The sequence below is a fragment of the Panicum hallii genome, chromosome 5, assembly GCF_002211085.1.
Source record: "Panicum hallii strain FIL2 chromosome 5, PHallii_v3.1, whole genome shotgun sequence".
NCBI lineage: Eukaryota > Viridiplantae > Streptophyta > Magnoliopsida > Poales > Poaceae > Panicum > Panicum hallii.
This window is the reverse complement of record NC_038046.1, coordinates 6,334,729-6,357,059: the sequence shown is the minus strand read 5'-3', so window position 1 is coordinate 6,357,059 and position 22,331 is coordinate 6,334,729. Positions and strand designations below refer to the sequence as shown.

Below are 22,331 nucleotides of genomic sequence, written 5' to 3'. Positions count from 1 at the left end.
GCGTCGCCTCGCTCCCGGATCGTCGGTGAGAGTGCGAAACGGCCAATGCATGTAGGTTCGACGGCCGGGCAGCTCCCGCGGTCGATTGGAGGCAAGGGAAAGAATGAGAGGCCGATCGGTCGCGTGCTTTTGGCTTGGGCGCTTACTATTATTAACGGGCTATAATGTGGTGTGCCAGAAAAGTAAATGAAGTGGTAATTACTCTCGTCGCTAAGTGCTGTAGTCTGTTGAAGAGTTGATCAATGAAATGGCGAGATGAATATTGAACAGAACGTCGCGGTTGTACATGTAGTGATGTACCGAGAAGATTTCAACGAGACTAGAGGTGTCACGGTTTGTTATCTTTTCTCATTAAACAAATTGTATCACCACGAACCATATCGTACTGTGACACGAAACGAGACATGTAAACGCTCGTCGGTGTTTCCGTTGGCACAAAACTTCCCCACAGCCACAGGAAGAAGAATTGGACCAGGGATGATGCAATGGTACGAGTCAGGTGCACGAACAGAAGATAGTTTCGATCACACGGACACGAAAACTTCCAGCTCTTGTATAGACGAACGTGAACTTCCATTTCTTGTATTGGCGAGCCAACAAGAGCTCGCTTACAGCAGTAGCGAAAATGGGCGAACAGAAGAGAAGCAGGCACAACTGCTATCTTCACTGCCATGGACAACATCAACATTCAGTATTACAACAAGCTAGGAAATGTCCACTTATCATGCACTTTATTCTTCTCGTACTGCTGTACACATGGATTTTCTAGGTAACTTGGTTATGATGCAGTATTACACAGAGTTGTGCTGAGCTGACAAATTAGCCAACCGATCCCTCGAGTTTCAGGTTCATGAGTGCGTCCACCTCCTGCGCAAACTCATAGGGAAGGTGCTCGAAAACAGCTCGGCAGAATCCACCAATCATGGCGGCAACAGCCTTTTCATGGTCTACCCCTCTTTGCTGGAAATAAAACAGCTGGTCCTCTCCGATTTTGGAAGTGCTTGCCTCATGCTCCACACGGCCACTGGTGCAACCAACCTGTTACAAGCAAGGTTATGTCAAATCCATATGGTACAGGGGGAGAAACATATGAAGTTATGTTCAGCATGAATTTGCAATCTGTGCTAGGAAGAAATTCAAGGAGCGGGAGGATATGTCATGTTATGAGCATCCAGTTTAATATGTCCAGATAACTTGCATTCATAATCAAATTGAATTCAATATGTTCCCAATGCATCACAAATTCACAAGATTGTGAAAAAGAGCACGTGCATTTGCTTCAGCTTTCCTAGAGCACTAGACTCCTAACTATGTTCCTGAATTGTAACTGCATTTTCCGAAATCCACATTTAGAGTGACAGCACTAAGATACTATAATTAAAATTGACACTAAAAAGCTACTGAATGAACAGTTGTATATAAAAAATTGAAGTGGGTATATTTGATATATACCGACTATGAACTCATGGATTTCACCGGCTAGCTAAGTACTTATTAAAACTATTCACTTCATGATTATGACCACATCTGGTAAATTTTCCCCGGCTAGCTAAGTGCTAAGACAAAACTACAAACTTCATGATTGTGACCACAACAAGCATCTGATACTGCATCGATAGCTTGGAAGTCAAACATAAAAGGCAACTCATCTTTCCTTGCTATTTCCACATAAGAAGACCTGGTCATGAATAATCCAATTGTATTACTTGCCACAAACCATGTTACTTGCACCACACAAATACAATCCCTACTTTTCTAGACTCATATGGAAATTTGCGCCATGACTCCCTTTAGGAAATTAAGAATTGGGAAGCGAGAAGAGAGCATGTTATATAACATTATAATATCAGATCAACTTTCCTATAGTCATTTGATCATCCAGCTGTTATATCAAAACAACTTTTATGTTTCTCCACAAATGAATGCGACAATTTATAACTTTTCTTCCTTTCCTTACTACTGCAAGAATTTATAAGATTTGATCAAACAGACTAGATCAACAGTTGACTACAAGGTAAAGGATCATCACAGAAGCAGGACAGCATTAATCATGCCATGTATTTCAACAGAATCGCTGTAGAAATATTGTTGAGTCAAGTTAGACCATCCTAAGGAGATTCATACGGTACCCTAAATTTAATCAAATGATCACTTTTTCCTTCACCATGTTTCAAGTGACAATTTTGCACAGATTCTATCTGTCTATGTGCTTCCCAATTTATGCAAGGATGGTAATTGTATACTGCATACATGTTGTAAAATGGAGCATTAAAAGCTTGTCATATCAGTATCTGACACATCAACTGACCCTTATACTGCAAAGCAAGCAAAAAGGAAGAGTCTGTTACCTGAATGGTGGGATAGGTATTCGCAGCAGCATTATCACCAATCAGCAATGAATCACACTGTGAAGAATTATAAGCATTCTCTGCACCAGAGTTCATCTGGACCAGGCCACGGTAGCAATTTCTTGATTTCCCTGCAGAGATACCCTTGGATATAATCCGGCTGCGTGAATTCTTACCCTTGTGGATCATTTTTGTCCCCGTGTCTGCTTGTTGGCAATCCTTTGTAAGAGCAACCGAGTAGAACTCGCCAACAGTGTCATCCCCAACAAGCTCCACGCTTGGGTACTTCCATGTGATAGCGGAACCTGTCTCAACCTGTGTCCAAGAGATCTTCGAACCACGACCCTTGCACCGTCCCCTCTTCGTCACAAAATTATAAATGCCTCCTTTCCCCTCCTCATCACCAGAGTACCAATTTTGCACGGTGGAGTACTTAATCTCTGCCCCCTCCTCACACACAAGCTCCACAACTGCAGCATGGAGCTGATTCGAATCGTATGCCGGGGCAGTACAGCCTTCCAAATAGCTAACCGTGCTTCTCTCATCAGCCACAATCAGAGTCCTCTCAAACTGCCCGGTCTCCTTGTCGTTGATCCTGAAGTAGGTTGAGATTTCCATGGGGCAGACCGTGTCCTTGGGCACGTAGCAGAAGGACCCATCGCTGAACACGGCGGAATTGAGGGCGGCATAGTAGTTGTCGCCTGGCGGCACGATGCTGCCGAGGTAGCGCCTGACAAGGTCCGGGTACTCGCGGATGGCCTCGGAGATGGAGCAGAAGATGACGCCCTTGGCCATGAGCGCCTCGCGGTGGGTGGTGGCGATTGAGGTGGAGTCGATGACGGCGTCGACGGCAACGTTGGTGAGGCGCTTTTGCTCGGTGAGCGGGATGCCGAGGCGGTCGAAGGTCTTGAGCAGCTCCGGGTCGACCTCGTCGAGGCTGTTGAGCTTGGGCTTGGTCTTGGGCGCGGAGTAGTAGCAGATGGATTGCAGGTCCACGGGCGCGTACTCGTTGTCGCTCCAGGTGGGCTCGACCATGGTGAGGAAGCGGCGGTAGGCGGCGAGGCGGAAGTCGAGCATCCACGCGGGCTCCGCCTTGAGCTCCGAGATGCGGCGGACGGTGGCCTCCGAGAGCCCCTTGGGGATGGAGAAGGACTCGAAGTCGGAGACGAACCCGTACTTGTACTCCTGCTTCAGCAGCTTCTGCAGCGCGTCCGCTTCGTCCCCCGCCGCGGCGGGCTGGGACGACGACGGGGACGGCTTCTGCGGGCCCGTCTGCACGGCCACCACCGAGAGGCGCCCGCGCCGGCGCACGCTGGCGCGGCGCCCGGGGCCATAGGACGCGTGCCCCACCCCAAGCCTGGCGGTGAGGGCGCACGGCGAGAGGAGGGAGGTGGAGGAGGCGGCGGCCATGGTGCGGCGGCGAGGCGAGGCGAGGCCAATTGGGGATGGGTCGACGATGGGGGGAGAGAGAGAGAGACGGGGGGGACCGGGAGTCCGGGACAACCAGGGGTTGTTGAGCTGGTGGAGCCGTGGAACGGGCGCACGGTGCGCGCACGCGTGGGCGGGGCGCGTGGGAGGCCGGCGTTGGTGGGCGCTGTCCGGGCAGGGGGTACGCGGGTGGGGGATGGGTCGTGTGGCGGCCGAGAGGCAGGGGCACGGCACTGGATGTGGTTCGCGACGCGTGGCGGCGACCGGAGGAAATTCGTCGAGATTCCGGGGCCGGGCTCGCCCATTTCTATCCAACCGCAAGCGCCGCGGCGGCGAAAGCGGCCTCGGCCTCGGCTTGGGCCCGGCTCGATCTAGAACGGATCAGAGCCGTCAAGAGGTGATCGGTTCGAGCCGCCCAGCCCTTCCCGATCTCAGGCCTGCGGCTGCGGATCGAACGGGACCGCCCACCGGCCCACCCGCGACGGCCGCCGTTCAACGCCCAACCAGATGCGCTCGTTAAAGTCGCCTCATTTTTCGCTGTGGCCATCACGCTTCACCTCTCTCTCGCGCGCCAGCCATGGCCGCCTCCTCCCTGCTGCGCTCGCTCACCCGACACGCGCGCGGCGCTTCCGCTTACCACCACCACCAAACTTGGGCGCCCTTCTCCACCGCTGCGGCGGCGGCTGCGCGGGATGAGGCGAGGAGGGGGTTCCCTGGGCTGGGGCCGACGGTGAAGGGGGAGAAGGCGAGGGTGGTGGTGCTGGGGACCGGGTGGGCGGGGTCGCGCCTCCTGAAGGACCTCGACACGAGCGGCTACGACGTCGTCTGCGTCGCGCCGCGCAACCACATGGTGTTCACGCCGCTGCTCGCCTCCACCTGCGTCGGCACGCTCGAGTTCCGCTCCATCGCCGAGCCGGTCGCGCGCATCCAGCCCGCCGTGTCCAAGTCGCCGGGCTCCTACTTCCTCCTCGCCCGCTGCACCGGCGTCAACCCCGACGCCCACACGGTGAGATCCCCCGATTCTGGGTAGTTGTGTGTCCATCCTACCAGGTGGTGATGCTTTCACACGCGTCTGTGTTCCCGGATTCTCGGAGAAATTCCCAAAGTGCATTTATGCTAGTGCTGTGCATAATTGCTTTTGACCTTTCAGGAGATGGGTGATTGAGATGTCCGGGGTTTAGTTGGGCAGAGGAAAAGGAGGAATCTTAGCTCTACTCATCTTCACCATGATCCACCTACCATGCTTTGCAGCTTAGCACTTTAGCAGTCTGTGTGAATGTGCGGCTGCTATGCTGCCTTTCGCCACAACATTTTTATCTTTTAAGTGAAAAGTTCAGGATCGCTTTCTCACTAGTTAGTGTGGATCTTTGTATGTACCAAGCATTGGATCGATTGTTAACCCTAAAATGATTATATGAGTATAAAAAATCGACAGTCTGCATGCATACTGACCATCTGGTACGCATCTGGTCATACTGACCCACATTAGGCACCTGGTCATTTTACTGGTTCTTGTGATGCCATTGATTAATATGTGCATAGCTTCTAATTCACTTGACAATCTTTGCTGGATCAAAGAGTCAATGCCATCAAAGATCTGATGTGTAACCTAAAGAATCCCTGCTGATACCACGTGGCTAGGTGCCTCAGAATGATCAAAGTCAAGTAGACATGTACATGCACACCAAAAAGAGAACAAAAAAATTGTTGTTTTATGGATATTTATATAGGAAGAGTTATAGACTGTGTATTAACTTTACTCGGTTAATTAGATGGATATTACACGAACTTTTCCTACCATCATTTATTTTTCTCTATGCCCCAGTTCTGTATATTTATTTGCCTCCCTTTGCATTTAGATTGATTGCGAGACAGTTACAGATGGTGAGAAAGATACATTGGAACCAAGGAAATTCAAGGTTGCTTATGACAAGCTGGTTTTTGCATGCGGAGCTGAGGCATTAACTTTTGGGATACGTGGTGTTACCGAACATGCAATCTTTCTACGGGAAGTTCACCATGCTCAAGAGATCCGCAGAAGGCTCCTTCTCAATCTGATGTTGTCTGACGTACCTGGTATGGCTGTCTTATTCATTGGACATCTTATATGTGATAATCAATTGAAATTTAGGATACAAGTATCTTTCAGCTGGAAAAAAACAAAAGTTACCTTGCCTGCTCAAACCTAATGTTATCCACTTTATTATTGATGAGCACTGATAGACCAAAGCTATGTGGCTAAATAGGACTTTCAGAGGAAGAAAAGCGTAGACTATTGCACTGTGTTGTTGTTGGAGGTGGTCCAACAGGGGTGGAATTTAGTGGTGAACTTAGTGATTTCATCATGCGAGATGTTAAACAACGTTATTCACATGTGAAGGATTATATCCGTGTGACCCTGATTGAGGTTTGTGCTGTTGTTTTTCTATGTTTGCCTTTTAACTTCTAACTGGGAACTCACATATCAGCTAATTTTTCCTTTCATTTCAGGCAAATGAGATATTGTCATCCTTTGATGTTCGCCTCAGGCAATATGCTACAGACCAATTAATTAAGGTTATTAATATCTTCTCAACATTTATTGTCATATCATTTTTGGCTTTAAAGCTTCAACAGGCCAAGATTTAGGAGAATCCTGTTTCCAAAGATAGCATGCTGAGAATCTCATAGCCATATATGGCTGTGATTAACCTAATAATGGATTGCATGTTGTTTTTCTAAATTATTTGTATGTTGATAAATAACTTTTTTGTGTGTGTATGCTTACCCACCAGTCGGGTGTTAGGCTTGTGCAAGGAATTGTTAAGGATGTACAACCTAACAAACTAATCCTTGACAACGGAGAGGAGGTTCCTTATGGTTTGCTAGTATGGTCTACCGGGGTTGGTGCATCACCATTTGTCAAGTCATTGCCATTTCCTAAGTCACCTTGTGGAAGGTATAATAAATTGGTACGATCATATATTGTGTCTTTGCGCCATAATTTGGGTCGTATTGCCATCTTCCGTAGTTTTTGAGTGTGGGGGATGCATGCAGTGTGGGTGTAGGCATATGCTGATAACATATTCACGCATCATGTTCTGTCCTAGGACCTTCAACAGTTTTTTCAATGTTTGCAGGATTGGTGTAGACGAGTGGTTACGAGTTCCTTCTGTTCGCGATGTGTATGCTATTGGTGACTGCAGTGGATTTCTCGAAAGCACTGGCAAGGATGTTCTCCCAGCTCTTGCCCAGGTAGTTTCATGAACCATCTTGCTGCCGGCCAAGCTAGTCATAAAGCATGCCCAAACAGAGTTCTTTCTATAGCGCCAGGTAAAACAGGGTGGAAAATGAAAAAGAAAGATAAACAAACGGATCTGCATCAAAATTAACTGGCAGATATTTTGGTTCCTCTTTCACATTTCTATGACTTAGTTATTCTCTTTCAGAAGAATCGTTGTTAAGATAATTCTTTTTCCATTCCTCTTGTGCTTGAGCAGGTTGCAGAACGGCAAGGAAAATACCTCGCCAGTCTGCTCAACCGTACCATGAAAGCTGGTGGAGGGCATGCAAACTCTGAGGCCGAAGCTGATCCAGGGCCGCCCTTTGTGTACAAGCATCTAGGCAGCATGGCAACTGTTGGAAGATACAAAGCTCTCGTCGATCTGAGGCAAAGCAAGGTCGGGTGATGTTCTCTATTTGCAGCCTCTAACAGTTCACTAGCTGCTCATGGGTTTACTGAAACAAATTTCTCTCTCCATCGGCAGGAATCGAAGGGGATATCTCTTGCAGGATTTGTGAGCTTTATTATCTGGCGCTCGGCGTACTTAACTCGTGTTGTTAGCTGGAGGAATAGGTTCTATGTGGCTATCAATTGGCTGACCACGCTATTGTTTGGCCGTGACATAAGCCGCATCTAGAGTTCCTGTACGTTGATGTCTGTCCACTATAAGTTCGATACAGTGTTATATAGCTCATGGTCACTTGTTTTTTTCTCTTTATTTATCCACTTTTGTCTTTATCCCTGTTAGTTGTCTACTTGTAAGTTCGGAAAGCACAATTCAAAGGTAAATTGTGAATAAATATGAGGAAACCACCGTTACTCACGTGTCATGAATGTATAATGCTTGCGTACAATTTTGAGGAACATTCACTGGGCAAATTGATGAATTTGTTGGCAGTAAATAAGTTGAACCAGGAGGAAAAAACAATATTGGAAAAGTCAGGTGCACAATGTTCAAAGAAAGCTGTGTTTGAACAGGTGGGTCAACTTGTCAATGAATGTTCAGAAAACTGCTAAGCTTGCCAAAGGTTATAGTGTGAAGGCTATGAGGCAAATTTACCTCCTCTCCTGCTCAATGCAAATAATGCATAGAGCACACGTTCAAGGCAGGGCATTGCTTTCTCTGTAGCCCGAACCATCAGTAAGCACTGAACGGAATGATGTCATAATAGAAGTAACTTCATTGATGTGATGGGGAAAGCACTCCCTTCATTCCAAATTATAGGTTGTTTTGACTTTTCTAGGTACATATATAGTTTTTATGCACCTAGATAAACAACATTAACACATAAGATCAGGCCTGTACCTTGTTCAAACGACAAAGGCAGTCCATTCTCACAGCTTTCACACATTTACTATATACAGTATGTTTAATAGATCTCCCCTGGCTAAAAATCGGTGCATAAATAATATCTCCATTTGAATGACTCAGTTCGCAAAATGGTACTGCAAAGAATGTGGAATCGAGCGTTCAATCTATGAACCCAAAAATCGTTTCAAACAACAACACAGTTAAATTTCCTCTATAGATGGCAAAAACAACAACTCGATTCTGAAATTGAAGGGGGTACAGGCTACAGAGCAAGCTGAGCAAGGAGCTGTTTCACTGATACCTATTAATAAACCGGTAAAAAGAAGAAACAACAACATGCTATAATGCAGCAGATAACACCCAAAGTTATGAAATGCGACTGAAATCAGCAACGGAGGCCAAGTGAGGTTTGGAACAACACTTGATATCAAGAGGGCTCAGTTCATTCTGCGCCTCTTGTTCCGTTGGGGGCCCCCACCATCCACATCCAACGACCCTAAGGCATTGCTCCTCCCTCTCCTCCTCAGGGACCTCGAAGAACCTGCATTGCTAGGTTCTCCAGCACTCTCTGAGATACCAGCATCCCCCTGTATCACTGCAACAGTGCTTGAATTAGATGCTTGGTCTGCAGAAGGTGCTCCAGCAACATGAATTCCATCAACTGCTGGCTCATTATTTTGAGGATTTGATGATGAAGCAGATCCTCCAAATTGGCTTGGTGAAGCTATTCTTCTAAGGTCACTTATGGCACTTCTTCTAAGGTCACTCATGGCACTGGCCAGTCTTTCTGTGTTTGCAATGCCAATATAGGTAAGATGCTCCAACAATTCAAATCTGTCTGATACACGTGGTGTTGGACCACGTCTCGATGGTTCTGATGCATTGGTTCCCGTCAAACCAGTATCAGGGCTAGTGGAGGAACCATCAGGGTGGCTCTCAGCTTCTCTCTGCAGTCGCCTTGCTCTCATCCTTGTGGCCAATGCCAACCTGCTTAGGCGAGTAGCATGTTGAGCACTGTCATTTATTTCCTGCGCAGCTGATTCAGATGGGCCTTCAAACCTACTCACACTATTCATAATCTGCTGGTCCAGAAGGCGCCTCCACGATGACAGTATCCCATGAGCCTCACCAAGCCTTCTTGAGATTGGTCGCATATGGTGGAATTGTTGCCTGAAGCTTTCAAGGCGATTTCCATGTGGCCTTGGCGGGATCGTCGGACCTTGTGGCTTGCCATCTTCCAGAGTCTTTTCTCCATCCGAATTCCCTCTACCATATATAGGAGTAATATTTGCCTCCGTAACCTCACCTTTGCAGACTGGGCATTCCTTGTGGTTGGAGTAAACATTCAACCACTGATACAAGCACGGCCAGCAGAATAGATGACCACAGGAAGTGACTACAGGCTCACTTGCCATCTCAAAGCATATGTTACACTCGAACGTGGAGGCAGTCTTGCCGCGCTCCTCCATGGACTCTTCCGAGGCACCTAATTCTGAGCCATTGGCAGCCACCTTATTTATTTCAGCAGTATCAGCTGCAGGCTCATGCTGGGGCGCCGGTATACGTATAGCGGCATCCAGCCCAGAGGGGCGAGCCTCGGAGCTGAGGGGTGGAAGGTCAGACCTGAACCGTCTCGTGCGAAGCCACCGGCTTCCAGTTTGCTCGAGCAGCCGCCTGTACTGGGCGGCAGATTCTGGGAAGAAAGATGAGGAGGCCGTTGACGAGGAAGGCCGGTCCTCCCACCCCAGCAGTTCGCTGGCCCGCACCAGCGGCGGCGGCGGCGGCGGCTGGAAGGCGTACCCAAGTTCGTCTCGGAGCCCGGGGATGAGCGGCTCTGGAGGCGGCATGTTTTGAAGCCCGGGGATGAGCGTTTCCGGAGGTGGCATGTACAGATGCGCGTCCGGAACAGGCGAGTCCTCGGGGTTGTAGGGGGAGTACACCTCTGGCGGCGGAGGGGAGAGGTCAGCGCGGGAGGGGGAGTACGGCGGGTGCAGGGCCTCCGGCGGCGGCGGCGGCGCGTCGACGGACGCGGCGGAGGACGACGGGGAAGAGGGCATCGGGGTGCTGAGGGCGAGGTCGGAGCCGAGGTCAGAGCGGCGCGGGCGCGGGGCGCGGGGGAGACCGAGGTAAAGGTTCAGATCCATCCTCCTGCTGCTCCCCGCGGCCTCATCGGCTTCCATCCGACGGCGAGCCGCGCCCTAGAGCCCTACCCCTCGCTTCCCGACCGGGCCGCCGCCTTGCCTTGCCGCCTCACCGGTGCCGCAGTCTGCAGGAAGCAAACCCTATCTTGGCGCGCGGACGCGGCGCCGGAGCCCAGGTCATGGGCAGAGGATCCTTCGCACGCCCTCGCTGGAGATTAGCGGGCAGCAAAGCGGCAGGGCGCGGCCGCCGACGAGGAGGGGAGCGGCGGCGGCGAATGGGGTGGGGGGCGCGCGGCCATGGGGTGGGGGGCGGCAAGAGGCCCAATAGGGCGAGGGCGTGTTATATCTGCTGTGTGTGCGCTGTCGCGGTGGAAAGGGTATTCCATTTCCACGACAGTTAAAACCGTAATCCAGGCCAGAAACTGGTTAACCGCTGGTCATTTCACCCGCAGTTTTACACTCTTTTTACCTCCATGGCTCAACGGCCAACGGAACGACGTAATGTGCTGTGCAAAGGAACGGCCCCCTCTTGCTTCATACGGGCAATTTTTACAGCACGAAGAGCGAGAGATGATGTAAAGTATGTGTTGTGCCTATGCTGTACTATCTCCGCCATAAAATATAATAACTTTTTGATCAAGTTAAAGTCAAACAATTTCATCTTTAACCAATAATATCTTCAAAAATAAAAAAATTAAATAGAAAATATTATATGTTATGATATGATTTCATTATAAATAATAAATTAATATTATTTTTATATCATCAATCTTTATGGTCTTTTTACCACATTTATAGTTATAGTTAAAAATTTAAAAGATTTGACTTAAAAAAATCTAAAAATATTATATTATAGGATAGAGGTAGTACAAGATAAATGGATTTAGCCTTTAACAATATGCTTTCTGGTCATCTGGAAAGGGACGTAGTAGTTTTTCCTTAAATCTAACTGCGCATTGCTAGGAAGGGTAAATGAGACCCAACTCCAAAATTCCTAGAGCAATGGCTCCTACATAATACGATGCCAGGGTGAAAACAAGATTTTCAGAAAACAAAGGGTCGAAAACAAAGATTATGGCAAGAATTTTCGCAGGCATTGACGTTCAACTTAGCTCACATCTGTCAAAGAGCATGAAGGAGAAATACGGAGGTCAGTGGAAGCATCCGCCCATTATTTTTCTTCCCAGCATCCTCTCCACAGAGTCAGTATAGTATAGAGTCGCTGTCTATACGACACTAACATAGAGCTTGGACAGGTCGCTGAACCGAAATGTAGGATGCTACCAACTAGGAAATTTCTTTGGTAACTGAGTTTTCTTGCAGTAACCATAAATTCCATTCACTAGGTAACCCCATCCTGGAAATTAAAAACAGCGATGAGGTGCTCTGCCTTCCCTTGTTTGCCTGGATGCCTCTATTTTCTCCGGCGTTGGGGTTCCACCAAACAGGATAGGCGATCATTCTTGTGGACTGACAATGTCGAGAATCTGCAGTGCAGGAGTAATATGGTTTATAAAAGTTTGGTTTATTATGTTCAGAATTTTTCCATGGAAATGAGAAGATCAAAAGGCGAGGCAAACTGAGATGACTGAAGACCTTATCGGTGAACTGGCGAAAAGCTTGACCTTCCATCACTTTCTCCAATTCCTACAGACAAATTAATGAGAGGGTAGACTTAGTGAATAAAAGAAAACTCCAAAAATCAAGAAATATATGTGAGTAGCTTAGACCCATATCTACTGCTGTCAATTTAAGCGGCGTGGGCCTATTTGGATTTTGTCAACTATTCATATATAAATCGTAGTCGTGACAAAGGATGAAAAATAGAGGTGACGTATACTATTCCCATGGGGTGAAGGAAAGAATTCTACACCCATATTCGTTCTGAGTGTTTTGTTTTGAATCAGATGCACTATGATAGGTACGTCAAGTGCTATTTGGGCAGCCAGCAGGAGATATGAATACAAACACATTGCAAACTTAGCAATTTTCATAGGTGAATGAACTATGAAGACTGACCTTTTCTGGTTCCGAAGACCCATCAATTTTAAGTATCATTTTCTGCAGTTCAGGATCCCTCAAAGCATCTCGGATCTCTTTCACTTCCGCTGTGAAAGATAGGAAGTTCATGTAAAAACATACATAAAGAAAGCTGCACTTAGCCTTTGATAACTTGGGCATTCATGAATTCAGCACTTGCACTTCGAGCATTCCAGGTGAGGACGGGAGTTTACTAAACATCTTAAAGGGTGAATAAAGTAGCATTCTAGAAGATAAAGAAAAAAATAAATGACTTTACGCATCATGCGTGAAGGATCAGAAGTTCAGAACTTATTTAATCATGGTTAGTGTAAGATATCCCATAAAAGTTTCCTTAGATTAGCCGCTTAAGTAATATTCACAAATTGTTTTTATATATGTCAACATAACTGCAACTGGAGATGTATACATCGGTTCGAAAATGGGATGTTCATTAAGTTGGGGTAAATGTATGAGATGTTGAGGGGGCATTCTGATTCTAGTATGATGGTATCCTTCCTTTCAGTTATTTAATAACTAATCCACATGACAACAATATTAACATAACATGAAGTGCCTAAAAATGTAATACATAGTCAAACTTGGTGCCTTGGTGGTACGGCAGGCCATACCTAAAGACCTTAGTCTATTGTTGTCAACAAGCCAGCTTGGGTCCTCAACTTCAAGAGCTTTTATAGGGCATACAGTATTTGGAGATTTTGCAGGGCATGTGGTGTTTGGTGCTGCAGAAAAATAAGGAGCTACAATTATTGCAAGATTTTGCAGGGCATGTGGTGTTTGGTGCAGCAGAAAAATAAGGAGCTACAATTATTGCAAGCACATAATGAAGCAACAATAGCATTATGCATTATACTTTAGATAACCATTTTAAATTAATGTGATTAAAGAAAGAGTATGGCCCCATTGTATAGAGTTTGACGTGGCTGTTGGCAGTGCCTTAAACGTTCATATTGGGAATATGATTATAGTATATTAAGTCTGATCTTAACCAATTTTAGTGAAAAATACCAAATGCAATTATGGAACAAAAAGACAAACTCAAAACAGGGAACAGTATGTGGTATAAGTATTTACATAAAGAGGGATGTTGATCCTTGTCATTAGGGCACTTTGTTCCATCTTCCACCAACCCAGAGCTCCGTGCTGCAAAAAATAGAGGACGTTACCATAGATTCTTATAGGTTGCGATAGCAATTATTCCAACTATTACAAAACACCTTCTAGTACAGCATGGGCTCATAAACAGAGCATACTGGTTTGAGCCCTTTTATTCGGGTCAATAAATGCTGCAGATATTTAGGACACCAATAGTAACTTAGTAAGCAAGTTTTCTTCCTCTAACAAAATAAAGAGTAAGCAAGTTTTCTTCCTCTAACAAAATAAATTACCTTTGAAGCGAGACATTACACTATGGTTGTCAAGAAAACGTTAACTCCCTAATAGAACACATGTACCCTGTTGTTTAATGAACTAGCAAAAGCTGATATCTACACTCAAGGAAGTTGTCAAAGTGATAAGTAATAAATAGGGACAAGCCCATTCAAATAACAGTCGGGATTACACATCATACTCCTGTTGTAACTAGAATGAGTCCCCGCTCCCTGGTACGTTAAGAAAGCAATTACATCCCAATAATTATATCCCAAAAGCTAGAGCACTCACTAACTTCCTCCTGCAGCGGTGACTTGCTATTTTCGTCCTGAACCAATGTCTTTTGGCATGATTCCTCTGCAAAGAAAAGGCAATATTTAGCATACAACCGAGAGAAATGATAAAATTTGGTGATAGGAGGGGGGAGGGAAGACCAAAGGGTTATGACAGTATAAAAGCACTCAAAACTACTCTTTAGTCTTGTAGAATATATTAAATCATTCGAAATTTTAGGCTGGCAAACTGCAAGGTACGCTTTAGTCTTGTAAGAAAATATTAAACCACTGAAGAAATTTAAGGCTAATAGCAAGGTAAGGATAACACAGAAGTACCTTTGTGCTTTTTAAAGCATGTGACAGAGCAGCTGCAAGGGATAATGAGATGGTATATTAGGTTCAACTATTAAAAGAAAAGGGGAAAAGGTTGACAGGTAATGCTTTCAGTTAATTTGTAGCATAGCATATATCCAGTACCAAAATATGAACATTCATGTAGATTTTTTTGGGCATAATTTTATATGGGCCTAAAGTGATAGCAAGTAAAACAATGTGACTTGATTTAATTATCAGATGAGTTAAGAACGACCAATTACATTACCTGAAGGCTGAAACGGATGGTGATATCCTTAAGTTGTAATTCTAAATAAAGGCTATCGGTAGGTAAAAATGACACAAGGTACAGACACGGACTAAAGCCAAATTTGTGATACAGGACTCAGAGGGTCAAGTTTATGTTTCCTGCAGTTGCAGGTACATGTCTGCACGCCTGCACAACTTTCATTTAGGAAAAGTTGCAGACATTTACTTCTTCGATTAATGCAGCATTTCTGAGTTAGTGCGTCGTACTGATCTGCTCCAAATTCCCACCAAGCATAAGATAAGCATCAACCCAGCACCTGTCGTCTTAATGCTGGAATTGTAGCCATATTTGTTTCTGAACTGATTGTATGTACGGACAGTAATCTAGAATCTGGAGCCAGAGGCTAAAAGCAAATTTCAGGTGTTCCTAATCCAGAAAGGTCCAATCACTTTGTTCCATGAACCCTAGCCAACCCTTGCTCCTTTTTCCCCAAAAAGCAGAAGACCAATCCATGATCCTCGAAGAAGAAATTGCACTGATACCGTAACCTTGGCCCGAATCAACACCGATTTCACCCAACCGAGATAGCCCAGATACTCGTCTACTGAAACACCAAGCCCTACGCTTGGCACGAGCAGATATAACCACGCAATACGGCAGAGAAGGCTTGTGGGTGGACTCACTAGGGCGTGCGGCAGGAGGGGCACTTGTACTTTGACGGCGCCTCCTTGCAGACGCTGCAGCTCCCACCTCCCATATCCTGACCAAACTCCGCAGGAGCTCGTTCCCCAGGGGAAGCGGCGACCAGCACCGCCGCGCCTTCTTCAGGTGAGGTGGCTGCCGCGGCGGGGAGAGGATGGTGGTGGGACTCCGACGGCCGCCGACGGGTAGTGTGTTGCTTGGGCTGGGCGGCGGGGCAATCCCTAACTGCTCACCGCTCACGAATGCGTGCGACCCGGCGTGGGCTGTAGCGCGCTTCGTTTTTACACGGGCCAGTCGGTGGTAAGCCTATCGCGGCCCATACAACAATATACCACGACGTTCGGCGTGGGCCCTCTCAAAAAAAAAGGTTCGGCGTGGGCTGTAGGCTGCGCACTACTTTAAAATGGCCCGTGGACCGAAATGGGTGAAATTTGTGAGATTCGCGCGAGCTTCCTAAAAGAAGGAAATCATTTTTACCTCGCTGAACCTTAGGATAAATCCGCGTTTCCTTCCTAAACAATGAAACCATCCGCTGGACTTCTCAAACTTGCGATACAGAACATATAATCTTCATGGCTGGTTTCTCTCAGTGGATTTTCTCTTTTTTTATATTTATTTTGACTGAATCTTTAAAAAATCATAGTAAATAAAAAAACTATAAAATAAAAATTCCAATTTTGTTGGACTCCACGTAAGTAGATCTATGCAGTAAATATATTATATGGTATAATTTAGTAAAAAAATTATTGTACTTTTAGATATATATAATTTTCTATAATTAATCCATATATACAGTTTCTGTGGTCTAGTTATGGTAAAAATTTTATGATGAGCTAATCATTATATGCTTGACCTGTCATAAAAATTTCATACTCGTCGGATCATGTATGCTTGAGCAACTGAAGAGTCTTTGATATAGCTTGGAATTGAGTTGCTCAAAAATACAGGATCCATTTTTACTACAGATCCATCATATAATTATTAGCCCACCATAAAAATTTTATCATAATTGGACCACGAACTGTAGATATGAATTAATTATAGAAAATTATATATCTAAAAGTACAACAAAATTGTTTTACTAAGTTATATCATATCACATGTTCATTGCATAGATCTACTCACGTGGAGTCTAACAAAATTGGATTTATTATTTTATGCTTTTTTTATTTACTATAATTTTTAAAAATTCAGTTAAACATAAAAGAAAAGGAGAAACCCCACCGAGAGAAACCAGTTAGGGAGGTCATGTGTCCGGTACCGCGAGTCCGAGGAGTCCAGGCAGACGATTTCATTGTCCAGAGAGAAAACATAAATTCGTCCTAAGTTTAGGAGGTAAAAAGATTTTTTTTCCTACAAATAATCACCTAAATGTTCTACTGCTGCAGTTTGAATTCATCAGCGTAGTAAAAGTAAAAAGAAAGCAAAAAGGTCAATTTTGTCGCAAACAATAGCAACTGGGACAAGCAAAAACAACGGCTCCACCTCTCGAGGATTGGTAGAGAAACTGAACCATGCAGCAGCTACAGCTAGTGCAGGAGAATGAGCATTCCTCCGTCATCCTGGTGCTAGGCAATATTTTAAATATTGCATGACATTTCCGATGCCTAATTACAGGGTGCCTATCCGCGGCCACACAATGAATTTGAAGTTGATGTTGGGCACATTGAGTTTTAAAGTTGATGTTAGGGCGAGCAGAGCTGCATATCTCTTGGCACTGAAGGAGCATCTTCCTTAGACCCTATTTGGATCATTGGAAGGAATTCCATTCTAATAATCATAATTTAGATATAAATTAATTAAGCTAATATAGTTGTATGTGAAATATATTTGTATATTATTGTTGGTCATATAACACAAATACATATGTACTGCACTTCTGCTATAGGAAGCGAGTCGAAGAGTATGTTATAAGTTGTACATTATAAACATAACATGAGCATCTATACAATCAATTTTCATCTCTCATTCCTATAAATTTAAGATAAGCTTTTATATATATATACACTTTGGAAAGTTGTGGAATATCATATTTTAAGATAAATAGCCTATTCTATTAAGTAGATTTCAATTCTTCAAAATGAAATGATCCAAATGGAGCCTTATATCAATGGTCAGGTTTTTAAGGTTTGTTGTATTGCATCCCAGGGTTAGAAACTCGATGTGGTGAGATAATCCTCGGAACAAGTACAAAGTTGTTTGTCGTGCAAATCCTCTGGGAAAGAACAAAGGGTACATGTGGTAAAGAATCTTAAATTTTAGTCTTTATAATTAAGGGCGGTCTCTAATCTTATATAATTTTGAGCTAAAAGTAAATAAGCGCCAAGTTGGATAGTAAAGAGAGCAGTAGGGCATATGGATGATGTCATGTTTACTTCCCTGAGAAGTAATTAAATATTAGTAGAATTTGTGGCATGAAATCCTACCTTAAATTTGACATGTCTCCTAACCTTGTCTCCCATGCCAAAAAGGGACACAGATAGAATACAGAGTCTATACATCAGTAGTGATCGAAATAAAGCAGTGTAGAAGAAAAAAATGAAATCACCGGGAGCATTTGAGAGGCGCACATTTGTGATGTCAATGCTCACAGATAGCTTATTCACAGTGTTAAATTGGGGATCAATCTCTTCGTCAGGATTACTGCCGGGCCACATCATTTTCTTTCCTGCAGTGTCTGTATATTTCTAGTTCGAAGTCTGGAACCACAAGCTCTAAGCAGTTAAATTCAGCACCGATTCATTTTTATTTAACCGCTTCGTCCATTTACATTTTTCATTTCTCCAAGGCTTCTACAGGCACAGTTGGGTTGTTGCAGGCAGATACGAAATATAGAGATAAGGTGAGACAGAGAAAAAAGAAAGTAATGCGACGATGAGTTTCTCAGTTAAAATCATCAAGTCAGGCAATTCCTTGCTCATGTCGTGTACTCGTGCTCAAACCACTCCAAAGCCAAACAGTAGATCACAACACAAAGTCACACATGAGTGTACATGGCACACCAACGAAAAAAACAAAGCTACAGATCACCCTGGCAATTTCATATCCGGTACCGGACCAATGGATCCTTGAACTGAAGCCGCTGGTGATACACCCTCCACGCATAGTCCTCCAGCAGGAAAGAGTGAAACCTCCATCCATCTCCGTCGGCTCCGGCACCATATGCCTCGTCGTCGCGGTCGTCTTCGCCTTCTCCGGCGGCATTGGAGAGCGGGACCAAGGGCGAGATGATGTTGTCCAGAGACAGAGTGATGAGGACCGTCAGCGACAAGCGGTCAGTCTCGTCATGCTGCGTGTCCATGGGTGCGGAGGTGGGGCGAGCCATCCCTCTCACTTTCTTCAACTTGCCATTGCTCCACACCTGGCACGCGAGCCAAAAGGAATCATGGCAACAAAAGATGAGTGCTACTGCTGCCTGAAGAGTGAAGATTGGAAAAATAGCTGATATGATACATGATGGTCGCTTTTGCGTTTGAAAAGCGGGGACGTTTGACTAATTTATGTGTCTAAGTGCGCCAAACTGAGCGGTGATCAGTGAGTGATATACCAGCTGATGCAGACATGGGGCCTGATTTCTTAACCGGGTCAAAAACTAAAATTGAGCGGCGATCCTGAATCGCTGATGCGCAACCTGCTTTAGCAATTGATGCCGTTGCATAAACAAAATGGATGCTCTCCGTGTCTGAGTCTGGTTTTTGTACGTTCTGTTGCAGTAGCACTAAAAACCTCTAGCGTGTACCAGAGCACTAAACTGGCATCTAAATTTTGACCAAACCAACAAGAATAGCAACAGTGCTTATGTAATCTCTTCTATTATTTTTTTTCTTAAGATTCTATTGCAAATTTCAGTTGGAATGTTCATTGGATATCCTATGATTTTCGCATTAGTCAAACTGAGAGATTTGCACGCAAGTACCTGAGCAATGTCGCCGATGGTGACAAGGAGCGCGCCGTCGCGGGCGCCAACTGCCACCCACTCGCCGCCGTCGTTCATCACCCAGCTCGCCGGTGCCGCTTCCTTCCCGGACGCCTCCCATTGGCAGTGAAGGCCCACGACGTACGGGTACGCCTTCGCCTTCCCTGCGGCCGGAGGAGCAGTATCGCCGGTGGAAACCTTGGAAGCCCACACGAGGCACCTCGCCTTCCTCCTCCCCTCCGCGAACGGCTCCTCCCGGAATCCCGCGTCAGGGTACCCGGACAGCAGCGCCACCACCCGCATGCCCACGTCCCTCATCCGCCGCGCGTACTCCGCCGCAGCCGGGAGCGCGTCCATGTCCCCCTCGCAGGCGTCGAACACCACGGCGTGGTCATCGGCGGCGCCGTCCGGGTCCTGCTCCTCCTCTTCCTCCTCCTCGGAGAATCCGAGCGCGCGAAGATTCGACTCCCGTCGCGAGGACGCGTCGATTTGGGAGAGCTGGGCGAGCGCGGAGGACGGTAGCTCGGAAGGGAGGCCGTGGCCGGTGAGGTGGAAGTAGCCCACGTCGGCGGCGTCGCGGAAGGCGCGGTGGTCGGGGGCCTCGAGCGAGACGAGAGGCGGGAGCGAGGGCGACGCCCGCGACCGAGCGGCGAGCGGCGACCGGAGCTGCGGAGCCGGGGAGGAGAGGAGCAGGCGGTGCAGGAAAGCAGAGAGCGCGGCGTCCGTGCCCCCAGCGGCCGCGGAGGACGGCCCCGCGTGGTGGTTCGACGGCGTTGGCGGCGGAGGGCCCGGAAGCGCGCTCCCTCCGGAGGCGGTCCTAGACATGGCGGTGGCTGTGGCGGCGGCGGCGGTGGAGGAGGAGGAGGCCATGGAGACGGCCGGAGCGGCGGGGTCGCAGCGCAGGCAATCAGCGAAACAGAGGAGGTGCTTTTGGTGGGAATTGGGAAACGCGTGTGCTGGTTTGTTGGGCGCCGTTTGCAGCGTGGGAAGGAGGCGGCGGCCTTTATGTGAGTCGTGTTGATCTGGTTCTGTGGGCCCAGCTGTTGGCCCGGTGGTGGGCCACTTTTGCGGATTGCGGTGAGCCAGCGACCTGGTGGACCCGTGAAGCTGGCAGGTGGGCCGGAGCACGGCTTACAGGGCTCCTCAACAACTCCCCTCAAATCACTGAATTCTGCTGCTTTGTTTTTTTCTTTTGCATACTAATATTTCAACAAGAGCTGCTTTCTTCGGCAATGTGTAAAATATCTGAATACATTCGTGATTGAGAGAAATAAATGCGTGAGCCGTCAACACTTGACCTCACTGATTACTTCATCCTTAAGCAGTTAAGCTGCCGTGAGGGACTGATCTAGTCGCATTTCCTGGCTCACATTACTAGGGCAAAAATAGGGGGGAAGGAGGATTAGCTTGCTAAGCGAATCACTTCTCTCTCTGTTTTTTTTTTGAGAAAATACTTGCTCTAGCCTCTAAACCATCTGTGTCGGAATCATTGCTCCATCCATCAACATTCGACCAGCTGGAACGCCACGCAGGTGCTTCCGTTGAATCGGACAGCGCACGAGGCGAGGAAAATTGCTGCCTTGCTGAGTTGGACTTTGCACGTTCCGGTCTACCGCCTACGGTACCGTACGTGCCAGTGCCATCTTGACACGGCAAAACTTGTCTGCCTCTGGCGTCTCTCGGTTAAATTACTCTCCTGTGGGGGTTAGGACATGGACATGGCACTCGCAGAGTCGCAGATGCCGAAGATGGTGGGCACAGAGATGCAGAGAAAGCAGGTCCGGCATCTGAACATGCAGCTCAAAATTCCATCACAGGGCCGGAGGCTCGCCTTTCGCGTTTTCTGATGAAACAAAGTACTTTCTGTGGGCATGCAGATGCAGGGGTGCTCAAAATATGGAAACGTGTGCAGCGGCATGTCAACTTTAGTGCCTTGTCAGAATCGTGTTCAGTGATTCAGTCATGTACTACTAGTATCGAGTGCTTTATTATTCGAAGGAAAAGAAAAGGTTTGCGAGTGTCCTTTGCGTGATTAGATGTGCGATCTTTTCAGAATCGCGTAGCCGGTCGCGATCGCGAGGGATTTGCCAGCTTCGTGTTGAAAGGAATGGCAGAGGGAAGACAAGAAAACCGGCTCCGGCACCTGAAACATCTCCCAGGAAACAAGCTTTGCCTCTAGCGATGTGGAACTCCAGCTCGTCAGAAAAATAATTGTGTCCTCGTGTGTTAGGTCGGAGTCGACGGTCTGCAAGTATCTTAATACTTGTGGTCACCAGAGTTGTCATGCAAAAAAAAAAGAATTAAGTTCAAAAAAAAGAAGAAGAAGCGAGAGGTACAATTATTCAGGTATCGGAGTATATATATGATTCCTCGTTAAAAAAAGAGCATATATATGATCATGCAGTTCTTTTCAAAAAATATGATCATGCAGCAATAACTTACAATTACGATAGGCTGAAATTTCGTTAGGAAGGAATGAGGCCCGAGAAGAAATATACCAGTAGCACCAAGGCCCAACTGATGTATTGGGGGTCCAAACACACATTCCCACCACAGTTTGTTGTTGTTGGGTCGGGAAGCCGAATTCAGGACCAAGGGATGCACGGTCCAAGCTTGAGTTAGGCACTCGAGGGATCAAGGCGATGCTTGCAGAATTGCAGTGCGGTTGCCATCAAGCAACACTGATGGAACCCTGTTTCCTATTCCTAATCCATTTGTGATGCTGTTCCATACTGTTTAATCGCGTCCCCCCTTTTCCTCATTTGAAATTCATGGGAAATTCGGCATTGCAACCTGGAGCCCGTGACTCGTCCGTGGTGGGGCTCACAGGAAAAGTTATCGCTAAAAACGGCAAAGTTGATGCATCAGCAAGCAGTGAAGGGCTGGCAAACGGCAGCATGGCGCGCACGGTTGTTGCCCCGGCTTCACTCAGGCAAAACCGGTGAATGCTTTT

General features: G+C 46.6%; 5 protein-coding genes across 6 annotated transcripts; 1 reads left to right on the top strand and 4 right to left on the bottom strand.

Annotated features, from left to right (window-relative positions):
• Positions 1-549: 549 nt before the first annotated feature.
• LOC112891350 (UPF0051 protein slr0074) lies at positions 550-3,829 on the bottom strand. The gene is made up of 2 exons (XM_025958180.1): positions 2,349-3,829; positions 550-1,038 (listed from the first exon to the last, which is right to left on the bottom strand). The coding sequence occupies exons 1-2, from the start codon at positions 3,756-3,758 to the stop codon at positions 820-822; spliced, it is 1,629 nt and encodes a 542-aa protein (XP_025813965.1). The 5' UTR covers positions 3,759-3,829; the 3' UTR covers positions 550-819.
• Positions 3,830-4,242: 413 nt separating this feature from the next.
• On the top strand, positions 4,243-7,861 carry LOC112891351 (internal alternative NAD(P)H-ubiquinone oxidoreductase A1, mitochondrial-like). Its single transcript, XM_025958181.1, has 8 exons — positions 4,243-4,782; positions 5,636-5,852; positions 6,023-6,183; positions 6,267-6,332; positions 6,551-6,714; positions 6,896-7,010; positions 7,256-7,435; positions 7,523-7,861. Exons 1-8 carry the CDS (start codon positions 4,354-4,356, stop codon positions 7,673-7,675), a joined length of 1,485 nt encoding a protein of 494 aa, XP_025813966.1. The 5' UTR covers positions 4,243-4,353; the 3' UTR covers positions 7,676-7,861.
• A 633-nt stretch (positions 7,862-8,494) lies between these two features.
• LOC112893797 lies at positions 8,495-10,832 on the bottom strand. Its single transcript, XM_025961294.1, has one exon. It carries the CDS (start codon positions 10,528-10,530, stop codon positions 8,788-8,790), a length of 1,743 nt encoding a protein of 580 aa, XP_025817079.1. The 5' UTR covers positions 10,531-10,832; the 3' UTR covers positions 8,495-8,787.
• A 743-nt stretch (positions 10,833-11,575) lies between these two features.
• LOC112893800 (zinc finger HIT domain-containing protein 3) lies at positions 11,576-15,664 on the bottom strand. The gene is made up of 8 exons (XM_025961299.1): positions 15,444-15,664; positions 14,514-14,545; positions 14,194-14,259; positions 13,606-13,674; positions 13,143-13,253; positions 12,511-12,599; positions 12,088-12,138; positions 11,576-11,978 (listed from the first exon to the last, which is right to left on the bottom strand). The coding sequence occupies exons 1-8, from the start codon at positions 15,515-15,517 to the stop codon at positions 11,949-11,951; spliced, it is 522 nt and encodes a 173-aa protein (XP_025817084.1). The 5' UTR covers positions 15,518-15,664; the 3' UTR covers positions 11,576-11,948.
• A 2,657-nt stretch (positions 15,665-18,321) lies between these two features.
• On the bottom strand, positions 18,322-20,340 carry LOC112893799 (gibberellin 2-beta-dioxygenase 6). Of its 2 annotated transcripts, none has more exons than XM_025961297.1 (2): positions 19,379-20,340; positions 18,322-18,877 (listed from the first exon to the last, which is right to left on the bottom strand). In XM_025961297.1, exons 1-2 carry the CDS (start codon positions 20,246-20,248, stop codon positions 18,503-18,505), a joined length of 1,245 nt encoding a protein of 414 aa, XP_025817082.1. In that variant the 5' UTR covers positions 20,249-20,340; the 3' UTR covers positions 18,322-18,502. The 2 variants fall into 2 exon arrangements, with proteins under 2 accessions (XP_025817082.1, XP_025817083.1); XM_025961298.1 differs by having other exon boundaries at positions 18,322-18,823.
• Between the last annotated feature and the right edge of the window lie 1,991 nt (positions 20,341-22,331).

Bases quoted from the DNA above. Each gene is read 5' to 3' on its own strand.
- LOC112893799 (XM_025961297.1), bottom strand. From the start codon at position 20,248: ATGGCCTCCTCCTCCTCCACCGCCGCCGCCGCCACAGCCACCGCCATG. The intron at 18,878-19,378 runs GTACTTGCGTGC...TTCACTCTTCAG, and splicing joins CCATCGGCGACATTGCTCAG to GCAGCAGTAGCACTCATCTT.
- LOC112891350 (XM_025958180.1), bottom strand. From the start codon at position 3,758: ATGGCCGCCGCCTCCTCCACCTCCCTCCTCTCGCCGTGCGCCCTCACC. The intron at 1,039-2,348 runs GTAACAGACTCT...TGCTTGTAACAG, and splicing joins ATACCTATCCCACCATTCAG to GTTGGTTGCACCAGTGGCCG.
- LOC112893800 (XM_025961299.1), bottom strand. From the start codon at position 15,517: ATGGGAGGTGGGAGCTGCAGCGTCTGCAAGGAGGCGCCGTCAAAGTAC. The intron at 14,546-15,443 runs GTGAGTCCACCC...TATCCCTTGCAG, and splicing joins CCCTCCTGCCGCACGCCCTA to CTGCTCTGTCACATGCTTTA. The intron at 13,675-14,193 runs GTGAGTGCTCTA...TATTTTTTGCAG, and splicing joins ACCGCTGCAGGAGGAAGTTA to CACGGAGCTCTGGGTTGGTG.
- LOC112893797 (XM_025961294.1), bottom strand. From the start codon at position 10,530: ATGGAAGCCGATGAGGCCGCGGGGAGCAGCAGGAGGATGGATCTGAAC.
- LOC112891351 (XM_025958181.1), top strand. From the start codon at position 4,354: ATGGCCGCCTCCTCCCTGCTGCGCTCGCTCACCCGACACGCGCGCGGC. The intron at 6,333-6,550 runs GTTATTAATATC...CTTACCCACCAG, and splicing joins CTACAGACCAATTAATTAAG to TCGGGTGTTAGGCTTGTGCA. The intron at 6,715-6,895 runs GTATAATAAATT...CAATGTTTGCAG, and splicing joins CCTAAGTCACCTTGTGGAAG to GATTGGTGTAGACGAGTGGT.